This window comes from Microtus ochrogaster, chromosome 4, assembly GCF_000317375.1.
Source record: "Microtus ochrogaster isolate Prairie Vole_2 chromosome 4, MicOch1.0, whole genome shotgun sequence".
Lineage (NCBI taxonomy): Eukaryota > Metazoa > Chordata > Mammalia > Rodentia > Cricetidae > Microtus > Microtus ochrogaster.
In genome coordinates, this window is record NC_022011.1 from 73,510,192 (window position 1) to 73,533,962 (window position 23,771).

At 36.9% G+C, this 23,771-nt stretch overlaps 1 protein-coding gene across 6 annotated transcripts in view; it reads left to right on the top strand.

The window, feature by feature from the left end:
• Slc4a10 (solute carrier family 4 member 10) overlaps positions 1-23,771 on the top strand; it is a 223,431-nt gene that overhangs the window by 183,171 nt on the left and 16,489 nt on the right. For all 6 annotated transcript variants that reach the window (XM_005346462.3, XM_005346463.3, XM_026778880.1 and 3 more), the window contains 7 exons: positions 620-781; positions 2,693-2,806; positions 3,932-4,093; positions 11,503-11,754; positions 12,916-12,984; positions 17,331-17,504; positions 18,363-18,485. In XM_005346462.3, the coding sequence (XP_005346519.1) occupies positions 620-781; positions 2,693-2,806; positions 3,932-4,093; positions 11,503-11,754; positions 12,916-12,984; positions 17,331-17,504; positions 18,363-18,485 (1,056 nt within the window). The remainder of the gene's footprint in view (positions 1-619; positions 782-2,692; positions 2,807-3,931; positions 4,094-11,502; positions 11,755-12,915; positions 12,985-17,330; positions 17,505-18,362; positions 18,486-23,771) is intronic.

Here is a 23,771-nt window from a genome sequence, read left to right on the forward strand (position 1 = left end):
TATATATATATCTCAGATTAATAGACATGATTTTTCCCTTGCTCATGTAGTAATGTTTTCTTCATTTTTTTCTTTGAATTCTATAGTTACCATATCTGACTGAAAGTCCATTTCATTAATTGTATATCACCATCTTCTTGTTGCCTTTCTTTTCTTTCTTGGTAGTTTTAAACAACTTTCTCTAAATCATATTGTTTTAATATGCTATAACCCCCTGCAGGAGTGGTGCATGTGGTCAGCTCCACCACACATGATGAGGCTGAAGTACACTGTTCAACCTCTCCAGGCCCTGACTTTCTCAGATATCAAATATAAATGAAAACATCTGTCTCTGTTGTTGGTGTCGAAAATGGTGAAAATGATACATTTTAATGCTTTGTCGTGTTTCTGATGTTAGTACAAACTATGCATTATCAAACTTGCCACACTTGAAGTACATCTGTTATCTTGAACTTAATAGTTAGGTTTAATACCTATCCAAGTAGAATTTTGAAGGCAAATAAATACCTTATCTAAATCCTTGTGCGAGTCATCGGTGGACAGCTGCAGCTGATCAGGTATTAGTTTCTGGAAGAAAAGCCGTGGACTCCTTACCAGCTCTCTTTTCCTTCCCGGGCAGGAGTGCCGATCACTGCACGGGGAGTATGTTGGGCGAGCCTGTGGCCATGGCCACCCCTACGTGCCAGATGTTCTCTTTTGGTCGGTGATCCTGTTCTTCTCCACAGTTACCATGTCAGCCACCCTGAAGCAGTTCAAGACAAGCCGGTATTTCCCAACCAAGGTACCTGGGCTCTAATATTCCTGACCCAAACATAAACTAAAGGACGGTTGTGAGATGCCACATTCTTAAGAACAAAGGAGAGTTAGAGACAGAATGAAGGGAACCACGGAGAGGTTTTAGTCCTGAGGGAATTGGCGAGTTAGTGGTAGGCGGTGGGAGGGAAGGGGCTGGAGAGGAGGCACTTTGGTGACACAGGTATCTCAGGTGGCACAAGCCCTTCAGGTTTTACCTCTCACGGAAAGGGTCAACACTTCCCTTCCCACTTACAGTTTTGGAAAGTCTAAGCACACATCATATCACTGAGTATCGCGTTCTTTCCCAGTAGGCAGAGGGACCTATTCCAGCCTGACAGGTACCTCAGAGGAGCAGCCATTACCCTGTCTATCCCTGGTTCTCAGCCTTCCTAATGTCGTGACCCTTTAATATCGGCCCTCATGTTGTGGGGACCCCAATCATAAATTTGTTTTCATTGCTACTTCATTGCTGCAGTACTCTACTGTTATGAATCATAATATAGCTCTCTGTATTTTCCAATGGCCTTAGACAACCCCTGAGAAGGGGTCATTTGATGCTCAAAGGTGTTGTAACTAAGAGGTTGAACGGAGAAACCCTGCAATGCTCTCTAGACAACTGTCTTCTTGTTTTAAAAGCATCAACCCTTTCCCCTAATCCACCATGCTTGTATCTGCATATTTGGGAAGTAAACAGAGAATCAGTTGAGTTCAACACTTAGCTCTGAAAAGTAACTTTTTTGATGTTTGATTCCACCACAAAAGGGGACAGTGGATGAGATAGAAAACAAAACCGAGGAAACAAATATTTCGGGGTTGAGATACCCATTTCAAAAGCATTCCTTTTTGGTAAATGTGTGGAGAAGTTTTCCCTTCCACAGAGAGCCTCTTTTCTGTCGCCTACTCCTTGCTAATATGACAGATTCATTTCCTCCACCTCCACTTAACCTGATCAATACTGAATTATTCTCTGTATGTTGGAAACTTAATCCTAAGTATTATGTGCACATGTTGCAAAAGCATACTAATAGAAAATCAATATAACTGATAACTGCTTAAGGGTAATTACTCAAGCACGTCTTGTTGGACCTAGGGGTGGTTCAGTCAGTGCAGTGCTTGCCTTGGAAGTATGAGAATGCAGAGCCTCAGAAGCCGTGTTTTAAAAAACTGGTGTATTGGTATACACCTGTAATCCCAGAGGCAGTGAGATTGGAGGGGAGGTGAATCCTGCATGCGGCTGTCCATGAACCTGGCCTACCTGGTGAAGTTCCATGCCAGTGAGAAACTGTGTGAAGGCCAGTGTCTAAGAGCTTCTTTTCTGACTTACACCTGTGTACTGTGTGCTGCGCACTCCCACACAATGGCTTCCTACAACGAGAAATGGCTCCAAAACTGATTTATACAGAATTTGCTTTAAATAAAAGAATTTTTTAAAGCTTGTCCACACTGTTTTTGAATGTTACTAATTGTCATGCCTTGAGTAAAGCAATTTTAAAAAATTAAAGTAAATAAAACAGGTAATTTTGTTTAATGGTCCTTTAGATTCATAATATTAAAATGTAACTTGTATGCAAGAGTCCTAAAATTCATCAGATTCAGGCCAAATGACCTAAATCTGTGTTCTAAGTTTTCACATACCTGGGATAGAAATAAATACTTTACATGAATATTGAAAGGAAAATGACCACCATTATTTCGGTCAATAAATCTTTATTCTGAGAAGTGTGTACGAGAAGCATGAATATGTATTCAAATTCTAGAATAGCTAGCAATAATACTTTATAATGTGCATAGAAGGTAACATTGTAGTAACAGCACTTGTAAAGTATGATTTGAGACTGTTTCTGAGTACCTTGTTGTTTATAGCTCTCCCAAGTAACAACGTTCTCTTTATTTCTAGGTTCGATCCATAGTGAGTGATTTTGCAGTTTTTCTTACAATTCTGTGTATGGTTTTAATTGACTATGCCATTGGGATTCCATCGCCAAAACTAAAAGTACCAAGTGTTTTCAAGGTGAACATAACTAGCACTTAACATCTATCTACTTTTCTATCTCTCTGTGTCTATAAATCTTTATGTAAATGATATCTGTGACCCCAGTACATGAGATTTTCCTGAGAGTGTGAACAATATACATTAATAAAATAAGAAATAAATGATACACAGTATGAATAAAATTGTGAGATTTAATATTAAAATAGAATTATAGAAATGAAACCAGAAGGCTACTTAAACATTTTCTTCTTAGCTATTATGGTTGGAATGTATACATACATTACAACATGCCTAATGCCAAGGAATCATTCTGAAACTAAGGAACATACATTATTGTGAGGTGAAACCGTAGAGTGGATGGGGTTTGAAAACCAGATAAAATAGTCTTTGGATGAGAATGCCAGCCATATTATAAAGGCAGGGCATGCCCTTGAAGCCAGGAACTTACTGTCTCAGCCTGTTTTCTCATCTGTCAAACAGAACTAAGGACTTAATCAAAGGATTTTTGCTGTCATAATGAATTCCTCTGGGATCCAGTTCCAGAATTAGCCATGTTTTGAACCTTTTGCTGAACTTCTGATGTGACTGAGTTTCTGTTTTTTTGTTTTTAATTTTTGTACAGCAGCCTCTGTACATACCTAAAATAAGTTACTATATTATATCAGAACACTCTGTTTATTTGTCTGCTTGTGATTATAAACTGAAAGAGTGTTCTATCTTATTTATCTATGATCTTGTTTCTAACATAGTCTTCAATATGCAATTTTAAATTTGCCCACAGTAAATGGTAAGTGTTGGTGTTATTTACTTAATGCAGATATTGATTGTGATTATGTTTTTAATTAACCTGCTGGAGTTTAAATTCAGCCTCAATTAATTACTAGCCAGGAACCTTAGACAATTTACTATAGCGTTCTATACCTCAATTTCATCTTTACAGTGTTGAGTAGAAAAAAATGAGTTGAAAGATAACACACTTAGAATGGTATCCTTCGTGATGTAAATTCTTCATCAGTTCATTATTGTTGAATGCTCAGCCAACCATTTTATAATTAAGAATTCCCTATTTATATCTATATGACTTAGTTCAATTAGGTATTTATCAATCTAGGTACTAATATGTATGATTAATTTTTTTCTCAGCCTACAAGAGACGACCGTGGATGGTTTGTTACCCCGTTAGGTCCAAACCCATGGTGGACAATTATAGCTGCCATTATCCCAGCTTTGCTTTGTACAATTCTGATTTTCATGGACCAACAGATTACAGCTGTCATCATCAACAGAAAAGAGCACAAGCTGAAGGTGTGTTTTAAGGGCCATTATACTAATCATTCTCATTTAGTTGGTAGGAACTGATGGTCATAGATCCTACCTGTGCTGAGTATTCATCTGTTCAGCATGAAATGCTGTTTTCAGGGTCATAGTTTTTATTGATTTCAGGAAACTGTCTCACAGAGGTATGAAAATTTGCTTGTGCTATTTGACTAACCTCCAGAGTATGAAACCTTACCTTCATCGGGAAAATCAGTTCTAACTTTAGCATGCTTAGCCTTGATTTAAGGAAATATTCAATTCTGGTGAAGTACATTTTATACCAATCTGCCTATGTTTGGGATTCCTCTTTCTTTTATTTAACACCAAGTATGTTCATTATTATAAGGGACCATGTATTCAGGTATGTTTCACTGAATTACATCATTTAGAAATATTATTTGTTTGCAATGCCTAAAACAAAGGAAAACTTTGGCTATAAATACTATAGTTTGTAAGTAACGTCTCTGAGAATTATTGCAGATTTCTAACAAACTTTTGAAACAAATAGATTTTATTTACTGTATATTCTGTCCTGCTGTTTTGTAATTGTAATTAAGTATTTTTCACTATCATTCAATTTTTATGCAATATAAGTATCATTTATATAAATGTTAAGTTGATAAAATATTGAATGGTTCAAAATAATCAGAATCAATTAAGGAAGATGGGTCAGAAGACGGTTAAGAGCCAGAGGAACAGAAAGACTGCTGTGAGATAGGGAAGCTATACCCATGAAACCTCAAGGATAACACCGATAGACATGTTGGCATGAAAGGAGGAAGGTCACCAGGTCCATTACTAGACCAAGAACTACAGGCTGCTAATGATTGCTAGGGGAGGAATTCATATTTCCCAGGGATGAGTCCCCTCATTGGTTAACCAGTACCCAAAGATCAGCGCTGAAGTCATAGACACACAACAGCACTAAATGGAATCAGCAGGTTATATGTGCATACTTACACATTTCAGTGTGTGTGTGTGTGTGTGTGTGTGTGTGTGTGTGTGTGTGTGTATGGTATGTATGTAACGATCATAAAGAAAAAGAAGCCATGAATCTGAGAGGGAGGTGGGGAACATGGCAGATGTTAAAAGGAGGGTGCATGGAAGGGTTTGGGAGCAGGAAAGAGTTGGGGAAATGAAGTAATTATATTTAATTAAAACTTTTATAAAATCAAAATCAATCCCTGTAAAATAGGACATGTACAGTCTTACTCTGTTCTGACCTGAAGAAATTGTCAGCTGCCTTTGCTTGTCTCTAAAACTAAAAATTATGGCTGAAGTAACAGCTATTGTGCTATGTACAATTTTATAAATATATTAGGATAATTAAAATATCTATGAAAACTATTTCACTGATATAACAATAAACATTTATAAGAATGTACAGTTGCGCCGGGCGGTGGTGGCGCACGCCTTTAATCCCAGCACTCGGGAGGCAGAGGCAGGCGGATCTCTGTGAGTTCGAGACCAGCCTGGTCTACAGAGCTAGTTCCAGGACAGGCTCCAAAGCCACAGAGAAACCCTGTCTCGAAAAAGCAAAAAGAAAAAAAGAATGTACAGTTGCTTATAATAAATTATATTAAGGAGTTTGGGGTACATATTAGAGAGAGTGGGCACTCCTCATTCTCTTGAAGAAGCTAATGATGAAACTTCTTTTAAATATAATTAATTAAATTTGTGTGTGGTTTTTGTCAAATAAAATGTTTAATTATTGAAAATATCTATTTCACATTTTCTGTGAACTCTTAGGGATGGCAGCTATTGTGGCTTACACCAGAAACCACAGCACTTGGGAGAGTGACTCAGGAGGATGCATGAGTTCAAGGCTACCCTGGGTACATAGAGAATGCAAATACAAGTGAAAAATACGATGAAGTAAATAAGTGCTAGACTGTTGGTGTGTTGGCCTGACCAGTTCTCCATGTAGGAAGCAGAGACCCTGACTTACAACGCTGCTGTTTTTCATGGCTCATACTACCGACTGATATCAACTGAGGGAATTTTTATTTGTTTTCATTCACACGTTTATTCAATTCACAATTTGACCAATGCAGAGAAAGATTTAATAAAATTTGTATTCCTCCATGATTTAAAAAAAAACTTGGAAAACTGAGGTTCAAAGTAATCAAACACTAAGAATAACAAAAAACAAATGCAATATATGACAAGTTCACAACTAATATCATCCCAAATGAGGAAGAACCTAAGGCACTCTCTCTGAGACCAGGACCAGGACATGGCAGCCTGCTCTGCTCTCTCTTACAGGGTACAGCAGTATGACAGGAGAAAGGGATAAAAGCACACAAATAGAAAATGAGGGAGAAAATTATCCACTGTCCATGAAAAAAGCCATTGAGTAATTAGTTTTCGGAAGTGAAAGAATTGGCTCCAAAGCTTCACTAAACCATTTTGTATTATAAGTTTTATTTATTTTATTTTTAAAATTTATTTTATTTTTAAAAATAAGGAATTCAGATGATAAGTTTAATAGCCTCATTAATTAGAATATATTTAATGTAATTTTGTAATATTTAATAGTTTCAGAATTAATTAAAAAGCAAATATCACCACAACTTTATTATTAATACAGCACAGCTAGTCACAGCTCAGCACAACTCTGTAAAGTCAGTTGAGCACGATGCTGCAAAGTGTATTAACCTGTACTCGCTAAAATGTAGGATCACTATACTATACATCTTGGTCTTTTAAAATAAAAATATCTTTACTTTTCTGTTTTTATATGAGTTTGATTTATAAACTAAACAATATGAAAAGTTAAAGGGAAAAAGTGAAAACTCTATATTTCATTAATATGAAAGTGGCATCATTGCTTATGCTTTTCATACAAACCTAGGTAGCTTTTCCTTGGTTAGCTACACAGAACTCCTGGTCCATGCAACATGTCCAGCTCAAAGCAAATATTTTACATAATACATATACTACCTGCTGTTTTCCATATAGGAACATTTCATTAAAGACTATGTCAACTCCATAAATCTGAATTATCATTTAAATAGCTATGTATTTCATTATACTGAAGTTTTAAATTGAACTAAGGACTATTAGGGGGAAAAAGATATAAAGTCATTGATTGGCTTTCAACAGAGTAGTTTAGCCTTTGTAATAACAGGCAGAAATGCCACCTTGCTGAAGCCTGGCTATCTTTCCAGACTGTGAGTTAAACTGCTCTAGGTTTAACTGTTCCAAATCATTAGTGGAATTATATTTAGAAGACTAGACATTGATGGAGATTTAGTATCATCTTCTCAGCTGTCACATACCCTTGCTCCTTCTAGGCTTCAGACTTGGGGATCACAGGCCTTTGTTTTTGTTCCTTGTTCTTCATACAAATAAATAAGTCTTTGACATTTGCGATTATTGCAAAGTTCTAAATATATCCATCGTTTTTCTCCTTTAAATCAAGGAGAGTATTGCTAGCATAGTAAAACTTTGTCTAAGGGTCCTCCAAAGTTCTCGATGGCATTGAATGGAATGAAGAACGAAATTGTTTAATATTTGTCTTTAAAATAAACACAAGGCTATATTACATAATCTCTTTTGTTACACAGTTAAATCAGCATAGATGTAAAGGTTAAAATTTAAATCTGAGATCAGACAGGACCCATCACATTGTGCTGTCCTCCGCCAGCTGTCTGCAGTCCGAGTGCTCTGTTCTCACGTTGGATGTAGATATTTTCAAAGTAGGTTCCCTCCAATCAGAATTTAGCAACAAGAGAACTTACTTCCTGCATAGAGCCTTTTCCTCCTATAAGTTCCATTATTATATAATCTATTGTTGGTTTTCCTCCTAACAACAATGAAAGTATACTTTCTTAGAAGACTATTTACTAAGAATAACACTTTACTCTATGGCTATTCAACGTGCCTGTTGCTACACTCAATTTTTTTTAAAGTTTTCTGGCTTTGGCTTGAGATTCATATTTATAAAAAGATGTTTCCTGAATACATCCTCAAATCACAAGCTAAACTACACTTTCAGATTTTACCAATTTTTTCTTAATTGAAAGCTAATTGTTGGTTGGTTGCAACATTGCCTGGAATTGTTCTTCCATTTCTGTGTCAAACACTTTGTGGTGTTCACTGAGTGTATCTGAGTGCACATCATCTCTTCGGGTCATCCCGGCATTCATGTCATTTTCTGTATCTTCCAAATGTATTGTATATCTTTCTGATTTTTCCTCGTCGTATTGCCAGAACCACTCATTTTCTTTTACATGGTATTTTTCATGACAGCAAGAAAATGTTCTTACAATAATATTTGCTAGTAAATACACAATTAAGTGTTGCGCTAAGGAGATTCACTAGTTAAGTAACTTACTATACCTGAGAATGGGGAGCGTAAAATTAGCAAAACTTGAAATCATGCAAGCATGAAAGCAGTCACAAATATCATAATATGACCATGAAAAATACTATATATTGTATAGATGTACACTTAAATCCATGCTCTAGAATTGTTTTTCCCTTTTAGAGTTGGAGGCCATAGGGGTTAGCTGAATCCTTTTCAAAGGCATTAAAAACAAAAGCTTGGTATTGTTTAGGGCTTGCTATGTAGAAGTGGAAATAAAGAGAGACATTATTTTGTAGAAAAGAAAGTTTCTGTTAAGATACAGCTCTGGGATTTTCTGCATGTTTCTGTAGACAGTTCAGGCTTCTTTTGACATCATTTTTAATAAACAGCAATACAATCCCAGATCACCAGAGTAAATGAATGCATTTGCAGCATTCATTTGGCACCGCATCCCCTTGATGATTATGGCATTTGATATGTTCTTTTTTGCCCTCTTTGTCAGCCTGGTTCTTCATGTCAATCTATAGTCTTTTATGTGGTTAACTTGACAGATGCAGGAAATTGCTGCCAAGCTTTGCAATGATTTTTTTCAGCGGTGGCATCTGGGTATCAGATGGTCCTCTTGGCTGGCCTCTTGTCTTGCTGCATGTTGGTTTTAGTGGGGTCTGGTGCAGCATCACCTGTTGCTATGCTCCCTCTTCCTCCCATATGTCCATTTCCCATGATTCAAGGATGAATGTGAGAATAAAAGCTACAGTTCTGTCTTTATTTTTGAAAAAAAAAAAGCTACAGAAATATGTTGCAAGGTGCAGAGTTCTCTCTCTGACAAAGGGATACTTCCTTTTGGCTGGCATGCCTAATCAGCTAATAATTTGTTTGCAGCGAACTAGTTTTTGAAAACATTTTCAAAGAAAGGCAAGAAGGATGCTGATTAATGAGTGGAAATGTCAAACTGCTTTATTTCCATTCAGTCAAATTATTCATATTGTACAGAATAATTAAGGGAAATCATGTATTCATTTTAAAGATGAAATTATTTTCTCTGAAATAATTATCTTGCCCACTTCCAGAAATCCAAAATTCTATTGTTTATGCTTATATCATATTTTAAAAAACTAGTGCGAGCTACAGGAAGTCATTGTTCTGAGGAAGACTTTCTTTATATTAGTACATGTAATATATGCGGATGCCTAGAAAGTTCAGCATTTCCTAATAGAATAAAAAAATGTAAAAATCCTCAGCTCTTCAGGAGCTGTCATCTTTTTTTCTTTTGCTCTTCAGCGTGTGGCCCAGCACTCCTCAGAGATCTCACTCACTTTGGGTAGCATCACAACTTGAAAATAGTTCCGAAACACAATTGCATTGAATCCCCTCAGATGCAGGAATTTTGGTAACTAATTCATATTCTAATTTGCAGTCCCTGGGACGAAACACACTTGTAACTGCTTCAGGCATTGCTTTTCAAGGGCTTGAGTTTTATACTCTGAAACTACAGCTTACAAAATGTTTTGCCAAACTTTTTTTCTGTGCACTTTTGGTTATGTTTTCACCAGGAATTGTTTTCCATTTTCTGGATCTCCCCTGGCATTTTGTCATCTCTATCAGGACAACTGTAACTACTCTAATTATTCTATAATTAAAATTGTTACATTGGATTTTAAGATACATTTCAAGAATGCATGTTTCCTTATAAAAAGCCATTCCACTCAGGACTGCCCATGAGTTCAAGGCCAGGCTGGTCTACATAATGAACTGCAGGACACTTAAGCTATATAATAAAACACTGTAACAAAAAAAAAATCTGCAAATTCTATTGATTGTTTTCTGTGTGTTAATAATTATGCTAAGGAACAATGGAAAATACCAAGCAATGATTTGACATTATCTGTCCTTAATAAACTTGGTTTTTTAATAGGAGAACCTGACATACAGTTGGTGCTTATGATATAGCACATGTTACTCTCAATGACTTCTAGAATGAAATAATTTAGTTATCACAACTTAATGAGATGCCTTTGACTATCATTATCAACTTCTCTCAGATAGGAAAAGGCCTGAGATTTGTTTTTTGTTGTGTTTAACTTTATTTTTTAATTGAAAATAGTTACTTCTCTCATGTAATTTATCTGCCCACAGTTCCTCCTCCCTCCACTTTTCACAGCCCCCTCCCATCTCTCCTCTCCCCTAGAGTCACTCACCTGCTCTGGTTCCTTTTCAGAAAAGAGTTGGCCTCCAAGAGACAACAGCCAAATAGGACACAAACAAAATGCAGTAGGACAAGGTGAAAGCCCTCATATCAATGCTCAACAAACCACCCACTGAGAGGAAAATAGTCCCAAGAACAGGCAAAGAGTCAGAGACACACGTGCTCCCACCATTAGGAATCCCATGAAAACTCCATGCCAATAGCCACAGCATATACACAGAGAACCTCATGCAAACCCTTGGAGGCCCATGCTTGCCATCATTTGATTTCAACAATGCATTTCCAGAACTATGATGCATATACTTTCATGAAGTTGTATTAAAAAATAAAAATAAGAACCAGAACACAATACAGATCAAGAGTTTTGCAGCTTCTGGAGTTTTTACACTTTCTACACCCACAGGGCACAGCTGGAGGGGCCAAGAGTGCCTTTTGGGTGTCTTTTGAGCTATTTCCTCGGAGATCTAACCCGAGAGAGAGCCATTTCTGAACACCCTGGCACCTACTTTTCCTCAATTTCCTTCCTACACTTAAGTGTGGGACAGTGAGAGTAAGGTGGAATTAGAGAGAAGGCAGGAAACACAGATGCTCTTATTTCAAGGGATGACTGGATTCATTGACTGTTGAGAAGTCGCCAATGGACTGAGACAAAAGTGAGACTAAGTAAGGGAGATTAGGCTCTATAATATTCTTTCCAATAAAACATCTCCTGCTGAAAAAGAAGCGGGCTGCTGGAAACAGTATTTAGGGGCTTAGTTCAAGGGCATCTGCCATGAAGGGACTCTCAGTATTGTCAGGAAGTGGTTTTTATTCACAACCAAGACATCCGTTACTTGTTGCTGACACCACTCCCTTCTCTTTCTGTTGTGTCTTAAACAGAAAGGTTGTGGCTATCACCTGGATCTGTTAATGGTGGCTGTCATGCTGGGTGTGTGCTCCATTATGGGCCTGCCATGGTTTGTGGCTGCCACAGTCCTCTCCATCACACATGTCAACAGCCTGAAGCTGGAATCAGAATGCTCTGCTCCAGGAGAACAACCCAAATTTCTCGGCATCAGAGAACAGAGGGTGACTGGGCTCATGATTTTTATTCTTATGGGCTCATCCGTTTTTATGACCAGTATTCTGAAGGTAATAAAATTATCCCTTATCAAAGAATGAATATATTTAAGGTAGCAGTTTAATATAAACATAAATTGGTAAATATTGCATGGCATGAGATAAAAGTGATATATTATTTAAAATTTTATATTATTTTCCTTCGCCAAGTATGAATGAAAATTGTCCTATGTTTTAGAGTCCTTAAGTACATGAACGTGTAATTTTGTCGTACTTCCTGACAGCAACAATTCTGATTTGTAATTTTCAAGCTATGGGAGAAGCTCACACTTCCTGAGCAGCTAGTGACTGAGTTCACTGTACTCCGGCCCAGGTTAAAGGGTCTATTATTTTGTCAGTATGTAGATTGGATGTAATTTACTATAAGTGAGTGGCACAGACTGGACAATGCCGTGGTCGCAAAGACAGCTTTTTATTTCTAAGGCCATATGTAAATCAGCATTGCGCATAAGAAATCTTCACATTTGAAATTATCAAATTAATTTTGAGTAGCAGTAAAGAGGGATTGTTTTATGATATAAATCTGGCAGATATTCTTGCAGCATGTTAGTTGCTTTACAAATGATCATTCATTTTGATTGCTTAAATATCAAATATTAATTGAATTATTTAATTTACACAGTTTCTTGTATCTAATCACTGAAAAAATATATTTCTGCTATATAAGTAAAAGGATACTGGATAAAATGAGCTAACCCAATAAAAGAAATTCGAACAATGCACATGTTAACAAATATCTGCCGTAACCTAGGACCAAATTGTAAATTAAACTTTGTTCCTAACCATTAATCCAAATATTTTACTATTTTAAAATAGAATGTAAACTGTCTTTATGTGGCTAATAATCAATCTTTGTATGGTGCAGTAATAGTTTATAATACTATTCATTTCTTAGGGATCATCGGGCTTTTAGGGTAAGTCTAACACTTAACTGCACTATTGTCTATTTTAGATACTGAGACACTAAGGTGCAGGCAGTTTATGTAACTGCTTCAGTTACCCAGATAGAAATGCCGGGGTAGAGTCTGAACTATGTCCTCCAACCCTGTATCATACTGGCTTCTAGAATGTTTTTAATTTTCTCTTTTCCTCCCTCTGTGGTAGGTGCAAAATGAATGACCACATGTTGGAAAATAATGCCTCATGTTTTCTAATTGTTTTGTTTGTTTACAGTTTATCCCCATGCCAGTGTTATATGGAGTGTTTCTCTATATGGGTGCTTCATCTCTAAAGGGAATTCAGGTAAATTACTTTACTCTTACAGGCGTACCTGTTGTAACTTCAAGTACAGATGTGAGTCATGTGACAGCAGCCATCATCTGAGGAGAGGCTTTCTGACCACATGTAAATTTTTTTTAAAGTGGCCAGAATTGTAGCTGCTAAAGAGGAGCCTCTACTAAATAGGCACTCTCTCACTTACGTGCTTTTATCCAGCCCCAAAGATAGGTAGCCTTAAATTGCTATGTGCGTGTGTGCATGTTTGGGTGTGATTGAAGGAGAATGCACAGATGTGTGGAAGCCAGAAGACAACCCTGATATCCAGTGCCTAAGTCGGAGTGGCTGTCCAGTGAACCCAGGGATGTTTCTAACCTGACTTCCCCAGTACTGGGATTCCAGCCAAGCACCACCATGACTGTCTTTACTAAGTGGGCTCTGAGGACCTGACCTCAGTCTTCATGCTTGTTCGGCCAGCACTTTGCCAGTTGAGATGCCATTTACCATAAATATATTAACACTGAAAAGAGTTTAGTTTCTGTCACCCTTTTGGAAAATGAATTAACTTCATTTCAAGATATGTACAAATGCAAACTATGATAGTTATCAAGCCATGTTTATGGATTCTGTCCACAACAATAGAAAAAATGCCTATACAAAAGATTTATTTGGGTTTGTGGTCTCAGGAGATTTCAGGCCATCGTATTAGGCCTGGTAGAGCAGCTTTGTCTACAGCAGTGGAAATATGGATAATGGTTGGTCACAGGGCAGCAAACCAGAAAGCAGAGAGTGTGGGGCGTGAACTATTGGCTGGCTATAGCTTTCAAAGACCTGGCCCCCAGGGACAGACTTTTGCTATCCCACATCACTTGTTAAAGGTTTCATAGCCTCCCAAAGCAATGCCACCACGGGAGATCAGGTGTTCAGAAAACGAACCTGCAGGGAACACTTAAGACTCAAACTGTATCTGAGCAGGACAGAAAGACAGAAGGAAGAGGGCCATGGCAGGGTGGAGGTAGAGATTGGAGTTTTGCTGCCGTAGCGTAAGAATACAGCAAACTGTGAAGAACTGCAGGAAATGGAGAGACTCCTTCTCCTAGGGATCACAGAGGTCATAGTCCTGCCAAGGTCTTCATTTCAGCCTTTTGACCTCCACAACTCGACAATACATTTTTTATTGCATTAAACCAAAATGCTGTAGGAGTTTGTTCTGCTACTTTCAGAAACAAATACAGATTTCTCTTAAATTGACCTTGAATTGCTTTTGTTTATAGTGCTGCTCTTTGGCCAGAATACTTCCTTTTCTTCACAAGAGACTGCTATGGGGCTTACTTACTGTATAGATCTCTTTTTAAGCTAAACATAATATGAAGAGCAGTTTTTCCTATGGTGTGGCAACACTAACTGCTTACCAAAACATGTTGAGATGTTAAATCCTGGCTGGGGCACAAGGAGCACAAGATCTCTGTCCCTGAGCAAACTGACCTCCTGCCTTCCGACTCTTAGAGAAGCAGCAGTCAGACCTTGGAACGGTGTAGGCTGTTATAACTGAGACAAAACAGGAGGCCATTGTAAGACGCTGAAACACACAAAGCATAGGGACTAGGCCTCAAGAAAGGGGGGCATGATAGGGAGTGGTTAGGTTTTCAAAGTTTACTCAGAGATTTAATTTGCTCATTTAAAGTATCATGTATGAAATGCATTTTAATAGAATTAGTTTAGTGTTTTCATTTGTTTTTGATTTTTGATTTTTTTTTTGCCTTTGGCAAAAGTTTCAATGACTAGTGATTTTGTCTGTAAGTGGAAAGCGTTTATTATTAGGCCTCAGGCTCATATAAATAGAGCATCAGGAATTTAAAAAACAAAGTGAAACAATTGTGGGTAGATCCTGACAGATTTTCTTCTAATTTCATTCAAATGATTTTTTTTACCCACATGGTTTGGAATTAAACAAAAATGTCAAGTTTTAGGATTACTTGGGGTGTGATCCTTTCAAGTGAAGTTGAGGAAAACCATTGAAGTCCTCAAGTCAAATTTAATTAGTTACAAATCACATTAATGAAACAGAAAGCCTAGGCACACATTGACAGGTCTCATGTTGAGAACAGAATTGGTGGAAATTTAAGTGAACAGTTAACATTCTTATTGGGAATTGACGCTAACTGGGTGGGGAAATACTACATGCTGCTATTGGGCCACACTGAAAGCCAAATGCAAAACTTAGAATAAAATTATCACGATTGTTATTCTTGGAGTAGTACTAGGCAGGCACATTAGCTGTCTATGTCAGATATCCTAAGGAGCATGCTACTCTGTAACCTAGCAAATTGGAGAACTTTTTATGTCACCTGGCTTTTTGGCACTATTAAGGAACTTACTATGTAGGCTTCTCACTGTGAAATATGGCAGAAAAAACAGATCACAATGTTCTCATGAATGCTGTTTCTGTATTCAAATATATAACCACATCTATATTCATTCCAACATTGCAGGGATCCAAAGTGAAGCAAATGTGCCACTTAAACAATAACAATTGAAGCACCCACTCCCTGAAGCACACTTATGCAACAGCACAGTTCCCTAAATGGATAATGATGGGTGGGGAAAATTCTATAGGAATAGACATTCAGTTGTAAGCTAAAGGGTTTTCTTCTTCTTCCTCCATGCACAAAATTGTATCTGTTAATGATTCCTGATTTTAAGAGAGAGTTATGAAGTAGAAAAGACACACACACACACACACACACACACACACACACCACATGAGAGGTGAGCCAAGAATGAGGTTAGCAGTCAGTTCTGTCATGGGTTTCAGCAAAAACTTTGGAATGTTATGAATGAATATTGGTGGATGCTGTAATGTGCATTTGATTGCAGTTTACATAACTGGGGAACAGTTGTGCCACACATAAGGCAGAGAAGACCAAAGGGAAGATAGGTTTATGTTGTTTGGTATCCTATTACACCTATTCCATATAAAATTGGATTTTGGCAAACCAGGATGCTCTAGTCCTAACTCTGCAGATACTTGTTTATCTGCCCTTTATGTAAAGTTGAAAGATTTGATGATAAGTAGCTGATAGTTTTCTTATGGTAGCTGAGCAATATTTTATTTATCAATGTTCCGTTGAAGCTGTGTAGCATATATTATCATAAAATTATGAAATATGATAGTGGCTGAGGGTGGTCAAAACCACTGTTTTCTAAATAGCCACCTCTCACTGAAAGAATTATATAAATAAAATTTGGCCTAAAGATTAAACAAGTAGCTCACAAAATGAAACTAATATGTAGTAAAATCAGTTATTCAGCAAAATATATTGAAGTGTCTATAAAAATGTAATTTATAAAAAATTTATTTTATTTATCATTATGACAAAATTGAAATAGACATAATCCACTGCTCACACTGGTTCCATCTATTAAATTAACCTAAACAAGGTAGTTTGCAATTCTTTATGTATCTGCATTGATATGCATTATATGTATGCATACATGCAGGTATTGGTGCAGTTGCATGTACCTAGTTATGCAAGGTTCACATGAATACGTGTGCATGCATATGGAGGTCCTGAGTCAACCCTGGGTATCTTCCTTGGTCACTTGTCACTTGTCATCTGAGATAGGGTCTCTCAGTGAACCTGGAGCTCACAGATTTGCTAGACTGGCTGGCCAATGAGCTCCAGGGATGCACTAGAGTCTCTCTGCTGACTAAACTATCTCCCCAGTCCCCAAGTATAAAATATAATAAAACATTTTGGTCACAAAAATATATGTAGGCCAAATCTTTATGTAAGTTGTGTATGTTTCTAAAGACAGCATCAAAACCTTTGTTGGGGACCAAAGTGCCAAAGCCAAAATGGCAGGGCTCAGTAAGGAGGAATCCAAGGCACTCTATACAACAGCAGGGGGTTGTGTGGCCCTTGAAGGAAGCTGAGGTCTGTCTGGGAGTACTTAGCATGTGAAAGCCAAAGCCATGAGGGTAGCTGGTGCACTCTGGGAGAGAAAAAAGCACACCAAGCATAGGAAGCCTAGAAGACCAATATTTGGGGACAAAAGAGAGAGGGAGGTTATGATGTGATAAATAGAGAACAAATGTATCTTGTCTGACATAGTGGTGGTTCTCAAGGTAGCAAAATGTAGCACTGACTTTATGCAAACCGTTTTAAATGACACCTTGTTATCACATTGTAGGAAATACAGTATACTGTTCGATAAACAGAAGCCCACACTGTATGTCATTTTCAATGTACTGCAGTTTTTACAACTGTGTCATTTGAACCTAATATTTTGGAACATACTAAATATCTAATTGTCCTACTGTTATTGTTGTCTTGTTCTTAAAATGCAATATAGTCTGTTTAATCTTTTAGTTATTTGACAGAATAAAGCTCTTCTGGATGCCAGCCAAACATCAACCAGATTTTATATATCTAAGGCATGTACCACTTCGGAAAGTCCATCTCTTCACAATTATTCAGATGAGCTGTCTTGGTCTTCTGTGGATAATCAAAGTCTCAAGAGCTGCTATTGTCTTTCCTATGATGGTATGAAACTTCCCCTAACACTCTCTCTTTAACTGAATTTTGGGAAACACATGAACTAAAACAGCAATAACCGAGTAGCCTTGAATCGCTTTGAGCAGTTACTAGAAAATCTAGTATAAACTTGGGCACTAAAATCAGGCTTGAAAAATATTTTGCATTTTGCTGATTTAATATCAAGTTTCTTTACTTGGTCACTTATAATGTAGTAGTTAATAGAGAGAGGGATGGAAAATGTAAATTTAAAAAAAATAGCATTGGAATATACTAACAAATATGAAAAATTAGGCAAATTTTTAAAAATGAAATTTAATTGAATGTTTTAGACATATTTTAAATGCATTTATAAGTATAGTAAATTTGAATGACTATATGTAATTCAAAAATTATTAGCATATAGAATTTTTAATGTTCACTTATCCTAATTTGAGCTTTTAATTATGCATTTAGGATGCATAATCAAGTATATTTCATAGTTTAAAATTTTTCTTTAAGCCGGGCGGTGGTGGCGCACGCCTTTAATCCCAGCACTTGGGAGGCAGAGGCAGGCGGATCTCTGAGTTCGAGACCAGCCTTGTCTACAGAGCTAGTTCCAGAATAGGCTCCAAAGCCACAGAGAAACCCTGTCTCGAAAAAACCAAAATAAATAAATAAAATAAAATAAAATAAAATTTTTCTTTAAGATGCCTTTGACATTGAATGAAATCTTAGATTCTATCCTGGTGATTTGATAAGAAAAGGAAATAAAGAGAAAGATTAGGCCATATTTTAGACACGTGTGTTTTCAATTTTTAGTTTAATGGAAGTCCTAAGGCTCATCTATATAGTTTACATTTTAAACTATTTTGTTATTGTCTTTAGGTGTTAGCCCTGGTATTTGTGAGGAAGTTGATGGACTTCTTGTTTACCAAACGGGAACTCAGCTGGCTTGATGATTTAATGCCCGAGAGTAAGAAAAAGAAACTTGAAGATGCTGAAAAAGAAGTAAGTCAGAATAAACCTTGGTATTTTATTTAAGAGAAGAACAATAGTGGTGCACACCTATAATTCCAGCACTCGGAAGGCAGAGGCAGGCAGATCTCTATGAGTTCGAGGCCAGCCTGATCTACAGGAACTAGTTCCAGGACATACAAGGCTGTTACACAGAGAATCCCTGTCTTGAAAATCAAACAAATAAACAGAGAACAAGCCAGAGATCTTACACAAGTAAGGCAATTCTACATGAAAAATGAAAACTTGTGCATTTGTTTACTCTCTAAATTATAAGGCTTATTTTCTGATTTCTTGATCGTGGGTGGGGGGAAAATTGCTAAAGTGTAACTGTTTCTGAGATATAGCCATGTGATGATTGCTTTTGGTTGGATGTTTGAAAAGGAAATAATGTGATATATTTCACTGTTGGTAATGTTTCTTGCTAAGAGGTTTTAATCAGTAGATTTGAATAAAGTTGTTATTCTTTCTTTTGGTGGTGGTGGGGGCGTCAAGACCTGGCTGGCTTCTAAAGTGATCCAAGCTTTAAAAACTTATTTGAGAAAACTTCGGGTTTTAGTTATATACACAGACTACTGATTTATTCTATTCCTGTTTTATAAGAAGAAACAAGTTAGATATAAGCTTTATGAAATATATAAAGTTCCCATGTCAGCCTGAATCCTTTTTTGAAGGCTATTTAATCACACCATATTAAAGCTCATAAAAAACTATAAGGAATGTAAATGAAAATAAAAAAATAAAAACATTTTTAGCAGAGTAACTGAGCCCAAAGATTACAAACACAAAAACAAAAGAAAAAGTTCTATGTATAAACGAAATAGAAAGGAAACATTTTAGGGGACTTGTTCATTCTTTCCAGTATTCTTTGCCCAGGTGATTACTAAAAGCATTCAGTGTCTTTTCCACTGAATATTTTTTGGGCCACAGATACTTTCCTTCGTTCCTGTAGGGAAATGTATTTGCAAACACAAAAACAGTTTTAGTTTTGCTCAGTCATTTGGATAAGCCAGATTGGGCCACAAATTCTGATGAATTTTTGGCAGAGAACATTCAACCAACATAGCTATATAACCTGTGATTTGTGGACCCTTCCTCCATGGTATCCACATATAAAGACATCACGATGGTGTATCTTATTTCTGTATGAATGTTTCCAATTTCCAAAATGTTGTAGAAGGCATGTATAGAGTCATATTTCTAGCAATGTTGATGCCACGTTAAAATACTGTGGAACTGGCACTAGTCCTTGACTTTTCTGTTTACTGTATTTCTCTAGGTAGCAGAGCTCTTCTGAGAATAATAACTTAACAGTGCCTACATGATGAACCGAAACTTACCCCACCTGAAAAACTTCCCAAGATTTAAAGTTGAAAGACAATATTTATTGCCTATGAATTTACCCCATCTTCCCAAAGATTATATTTCTGAGCTCATTTGTCTAGTAACATATACATTATGTTTTCTTTATGGCACTGCTTTTATTTCGTGTCAAACATCTTTACGGTTTCTGGTGGGATAAGGTAGAGGCACTCTTTTTCCATAGAGTTCCATCTCTTTCACACACATCCTCAGAGTGAAACGGTCTTAGAATTTCATTTCTCTTAGTGTTTGGGAAATTCCTAAGGGAAATGCTGTGTAAGCCACTATGCTGTCATTGTCATTTTTCTCTATTATTCTAGAAAGACAATGTCAGATGCTCCTGTTTGTTCGTGATATTCAGAGAACAAGTTGACAGTACTCATAAATGTTTTAGAACTAGCCACTGTAACTTTGCACAATGATATCCAGCCAAAGGGTTTATCTCAGATATGATTATTGCTAATAGAATTAGTCACTCCTCTTGCCCATAACTACTTATAATGTTATATATATATTAACATATACATTATCTATGTATATATTTGCATTTTGGGGAGTTTATTAACTCCACTGAGACCTTGTATAGAACTTTTAACCTTTTTATATTATATCACATTATGCCTTACTGTGCTTTGATAGTATTTACTGTTTTTGAATTTAAAAGTAAAGATTTTAAGAGTAACTAGATATCACTAAATTTCCTAGAACTTATACTTCCAGCAAGAACATAAAAATAGAATAAGACTTACTAGGGGAATTTTATAGTTGAATCCTTCAGTTCCAAATATAAGGGGAAAAAATAACTTGCAATACATTTACCAGAAGGGTTTAGAAATCCTTAAAATCTCACAAAGTTTATGACGATGATATTTCATATGATCCCAACTGCATGGAAATAAACAAAAAACCCACTGTTTCATTCAAGGAATAACCTATCCTCAAACATTGAAAAGCAGTTCTAAGTAGTGCAAAGAAGACATCACACCAAGAGTGTGGAGAGATAAGGAAGGACGTGTGAAGACGCTTATGTTCTATTTAGAACTAGCATCAGGAAAGCAGAACCGGTGAGCAGTGGAGGAGGCCCTGTGGAGGATGACACTGAAGCTTAAATCCAAGGTTAATTTTCTACTTGGGGGCCCAGACTTGGGTATCTTCTTTTTTCTGAGCCTATGAATTCCCCTGAAAGACATGACTGTACTGTAGTGTCTTGTACCACTGCCCAGGACTCCAAGAGACTGTACAGTAGTGTGGGTAATGGATAAGTTCTTCAGAAATGTTGAAATTAATTGAGGAACTCTGGTTGTGATCTGGCAAGATGATAAACGGCAGAAATGTCTCAGCTCCCTGAGACTTGAATTTAAAGTGAGCTCACCTCTGGTCCTTCCGATGATAGTTACAAGCTTAGACCTTTATCCTCCAGGGTTTTCCTATCAGTAGCCCATTTCTTGTCTTATGGCACTGAGAAAACATTCATTTGACCTTAAAATTCAATAATGAGTTAAGCAGAATAAATAGCTACACAGGCCAGTCCAAGGTCGCAGAGCTTCTGTTCCAAATTTTCATGTACTTCATGCATATGCATATACATATGCTTCAGCTTTTAGAAAGAAAGGATTATAATCAGGGTAGAAATGAATATTGGAACCCTGACATTTTGCACATTGCTCTGTGTAAAGGGAAGACTGCAGAATCAATTCTGGATGTCCAAATGTGCTCAGAGTACCAACATGCCTTCCTCCCTACTTAAATATTCCCTAGGACATTGTACTCATCACAAAAGGACTACTGTTAAATGCAGAAAATTCCAGAAGAATGTTTACTCTCAGGTGGAAAGCATGGGTACCGGTGTTAGGTAGGGGTGGAGATGCAATTCCGTGGAAGTAATCATTTCTATACCTTCTTCATTACTGAGGGACTGCTCTAACACATACCCTATAGAAGAAAACAAAAAAAAAAAAGGCAAACTGGGCCTTGTGATCATGAAAGATTCCAAGAAAGTACAATCTAAAAATAAGCACAATTAAATAAATCAAAGCAAGTGCTTCACCTCTCAGAAAGGTAAGAGTTGGCTGTGGGTTTTATGATTCATCTATGGAGTGGGACAAGTATGTTCTATCTCCTATAGCAGCTCTTTCCCAAAATCTGGTTCCAGGGTCTCTGCTGTACCAGCCAGCACCTTGCAATATTTTAAAAATGCAAATTCCCAGGCCTGTTTCATCAAATGATGCATATCAGAGCCAGAAATCTATTTTTCTTAGACCTCCAGGTGATGTTGACATCTGAGATAAACCTTTTATTAGACTCACATAATCTCAATCTCTATAAAACAGCAAAGTTCTTTATACAAGATTACCATATCAGAGATTTTTTGTACTTAAAGTAATTTAGGCAGTTACTTAAAGGTGTTGAATCAGGACCAGTGAGAAGGCTCAGCAGTACAGGCACTGCCCATCAAGCCTGCCGACCAGCTTGCTTCCTGAAACCCACATATGCAAGGAGAGAACAAATTCCTGCAAGTTGTCTTCTGACTGCCACATGTGCTCATCTTGCACACGCATGCACACATGCACACACACATGTGTACGCACACACGCACAAAATTCAAAACGTTGCTGAGCCATAGGTTCTGATGACTCCATGGGCTTGCTGAATTCTATATGCCCCATCCCAATTTTGCCTTTTAAGTTTTTATTATTTTATGCTATCAACTCTTTAATCTGTTAGAAAACAGAAATAATAGTTCTTAAAAGCATACTCCTTATTGTTTTCAAATTTATACATATGCAATATCTGAAGATGATGGTATTAGTTGAGAGAAGGAGATGGTATGAATTTTTTAACTTCTTGCCTTATTTGCCTCTTCAATAAAATGAAGTGTTGAACGTGACTCCTGAATCTCCTCCCATTTCTTAGAACACATGAATTGCAAAAATCACTAACTATTTGTCCCCCATAGTAACTTAAGTCTCTTTCTGAATGCTGACTCTCAGCTATTGTTTAAACTTTGAGATTTTAAAGGGCTTCCACATATATACAAAATGTGCCCCCAAATGGATATATAATTTAAGTCAACTATTTTATTAAAGGTAAAGGACGAACCATATGGCAGGTACTATAAGTACAACAATTACAATTTTTTCTACTATTACAAAATAAAGTTCAGACTAAGGATGTAATATCATTCAGCTTATCAAAAACCACTAGAATCCCATTTCAGTTCACCATGGGCCTTTGTCTTTTGTGAAGCTGCTTGCTCACTGTCGTGGAAACACCTTATTTATCTCACATCATTTCTTCCTACCTGAAGTCTCTTCTCTTCACTGTCTGTTCTTGTGTTCTTTGTGCTAATCTTTATTTCCTTTGAGAATCGAGTTTATATCTTTGTTTTTAATTTTTTATCTCAGTACCTTACAGTTAGCTGTCACTAGATTATGTAAATATACATTCATTAAGTGAACCTGATTGGTAGTGTCCCTATTATTTTTCTTTGATATGCACCTAAAACATAATGCGTCTTCAATCAATGCATGAAATGAGTAGGTTCCTTTTCTGTGTGTCATTTTTTTGCTCTTTATTAGATATGGAATTATTTGTTTTCCCCTTGTTTTTTTTTATACCTGAAAACTTCTTTGATAAACAATTTAATTAAAAGATTGTCTTTCTGTCATAGCATAAGGAATTTTAAAGTCTTTTTGGCCAAACTCTCTACCATGTTGTGGTTGGGCTTCACGATGTACCCGTGTATCATTGACAGTTCCTGTGTAGATGAGGTGCTGTCTGGGAGCCATGTTTCCTGCTTCTGCGGTGGTTATCTGCTCAGTTCTATTCGGGTATTTGTCTTCTTGAATGACGCTAGAACCCGGGCTGTGAGGATCAAGGTGACTGCGCCTGATTTCACAGCCCCTCTAGGGGAAGTCT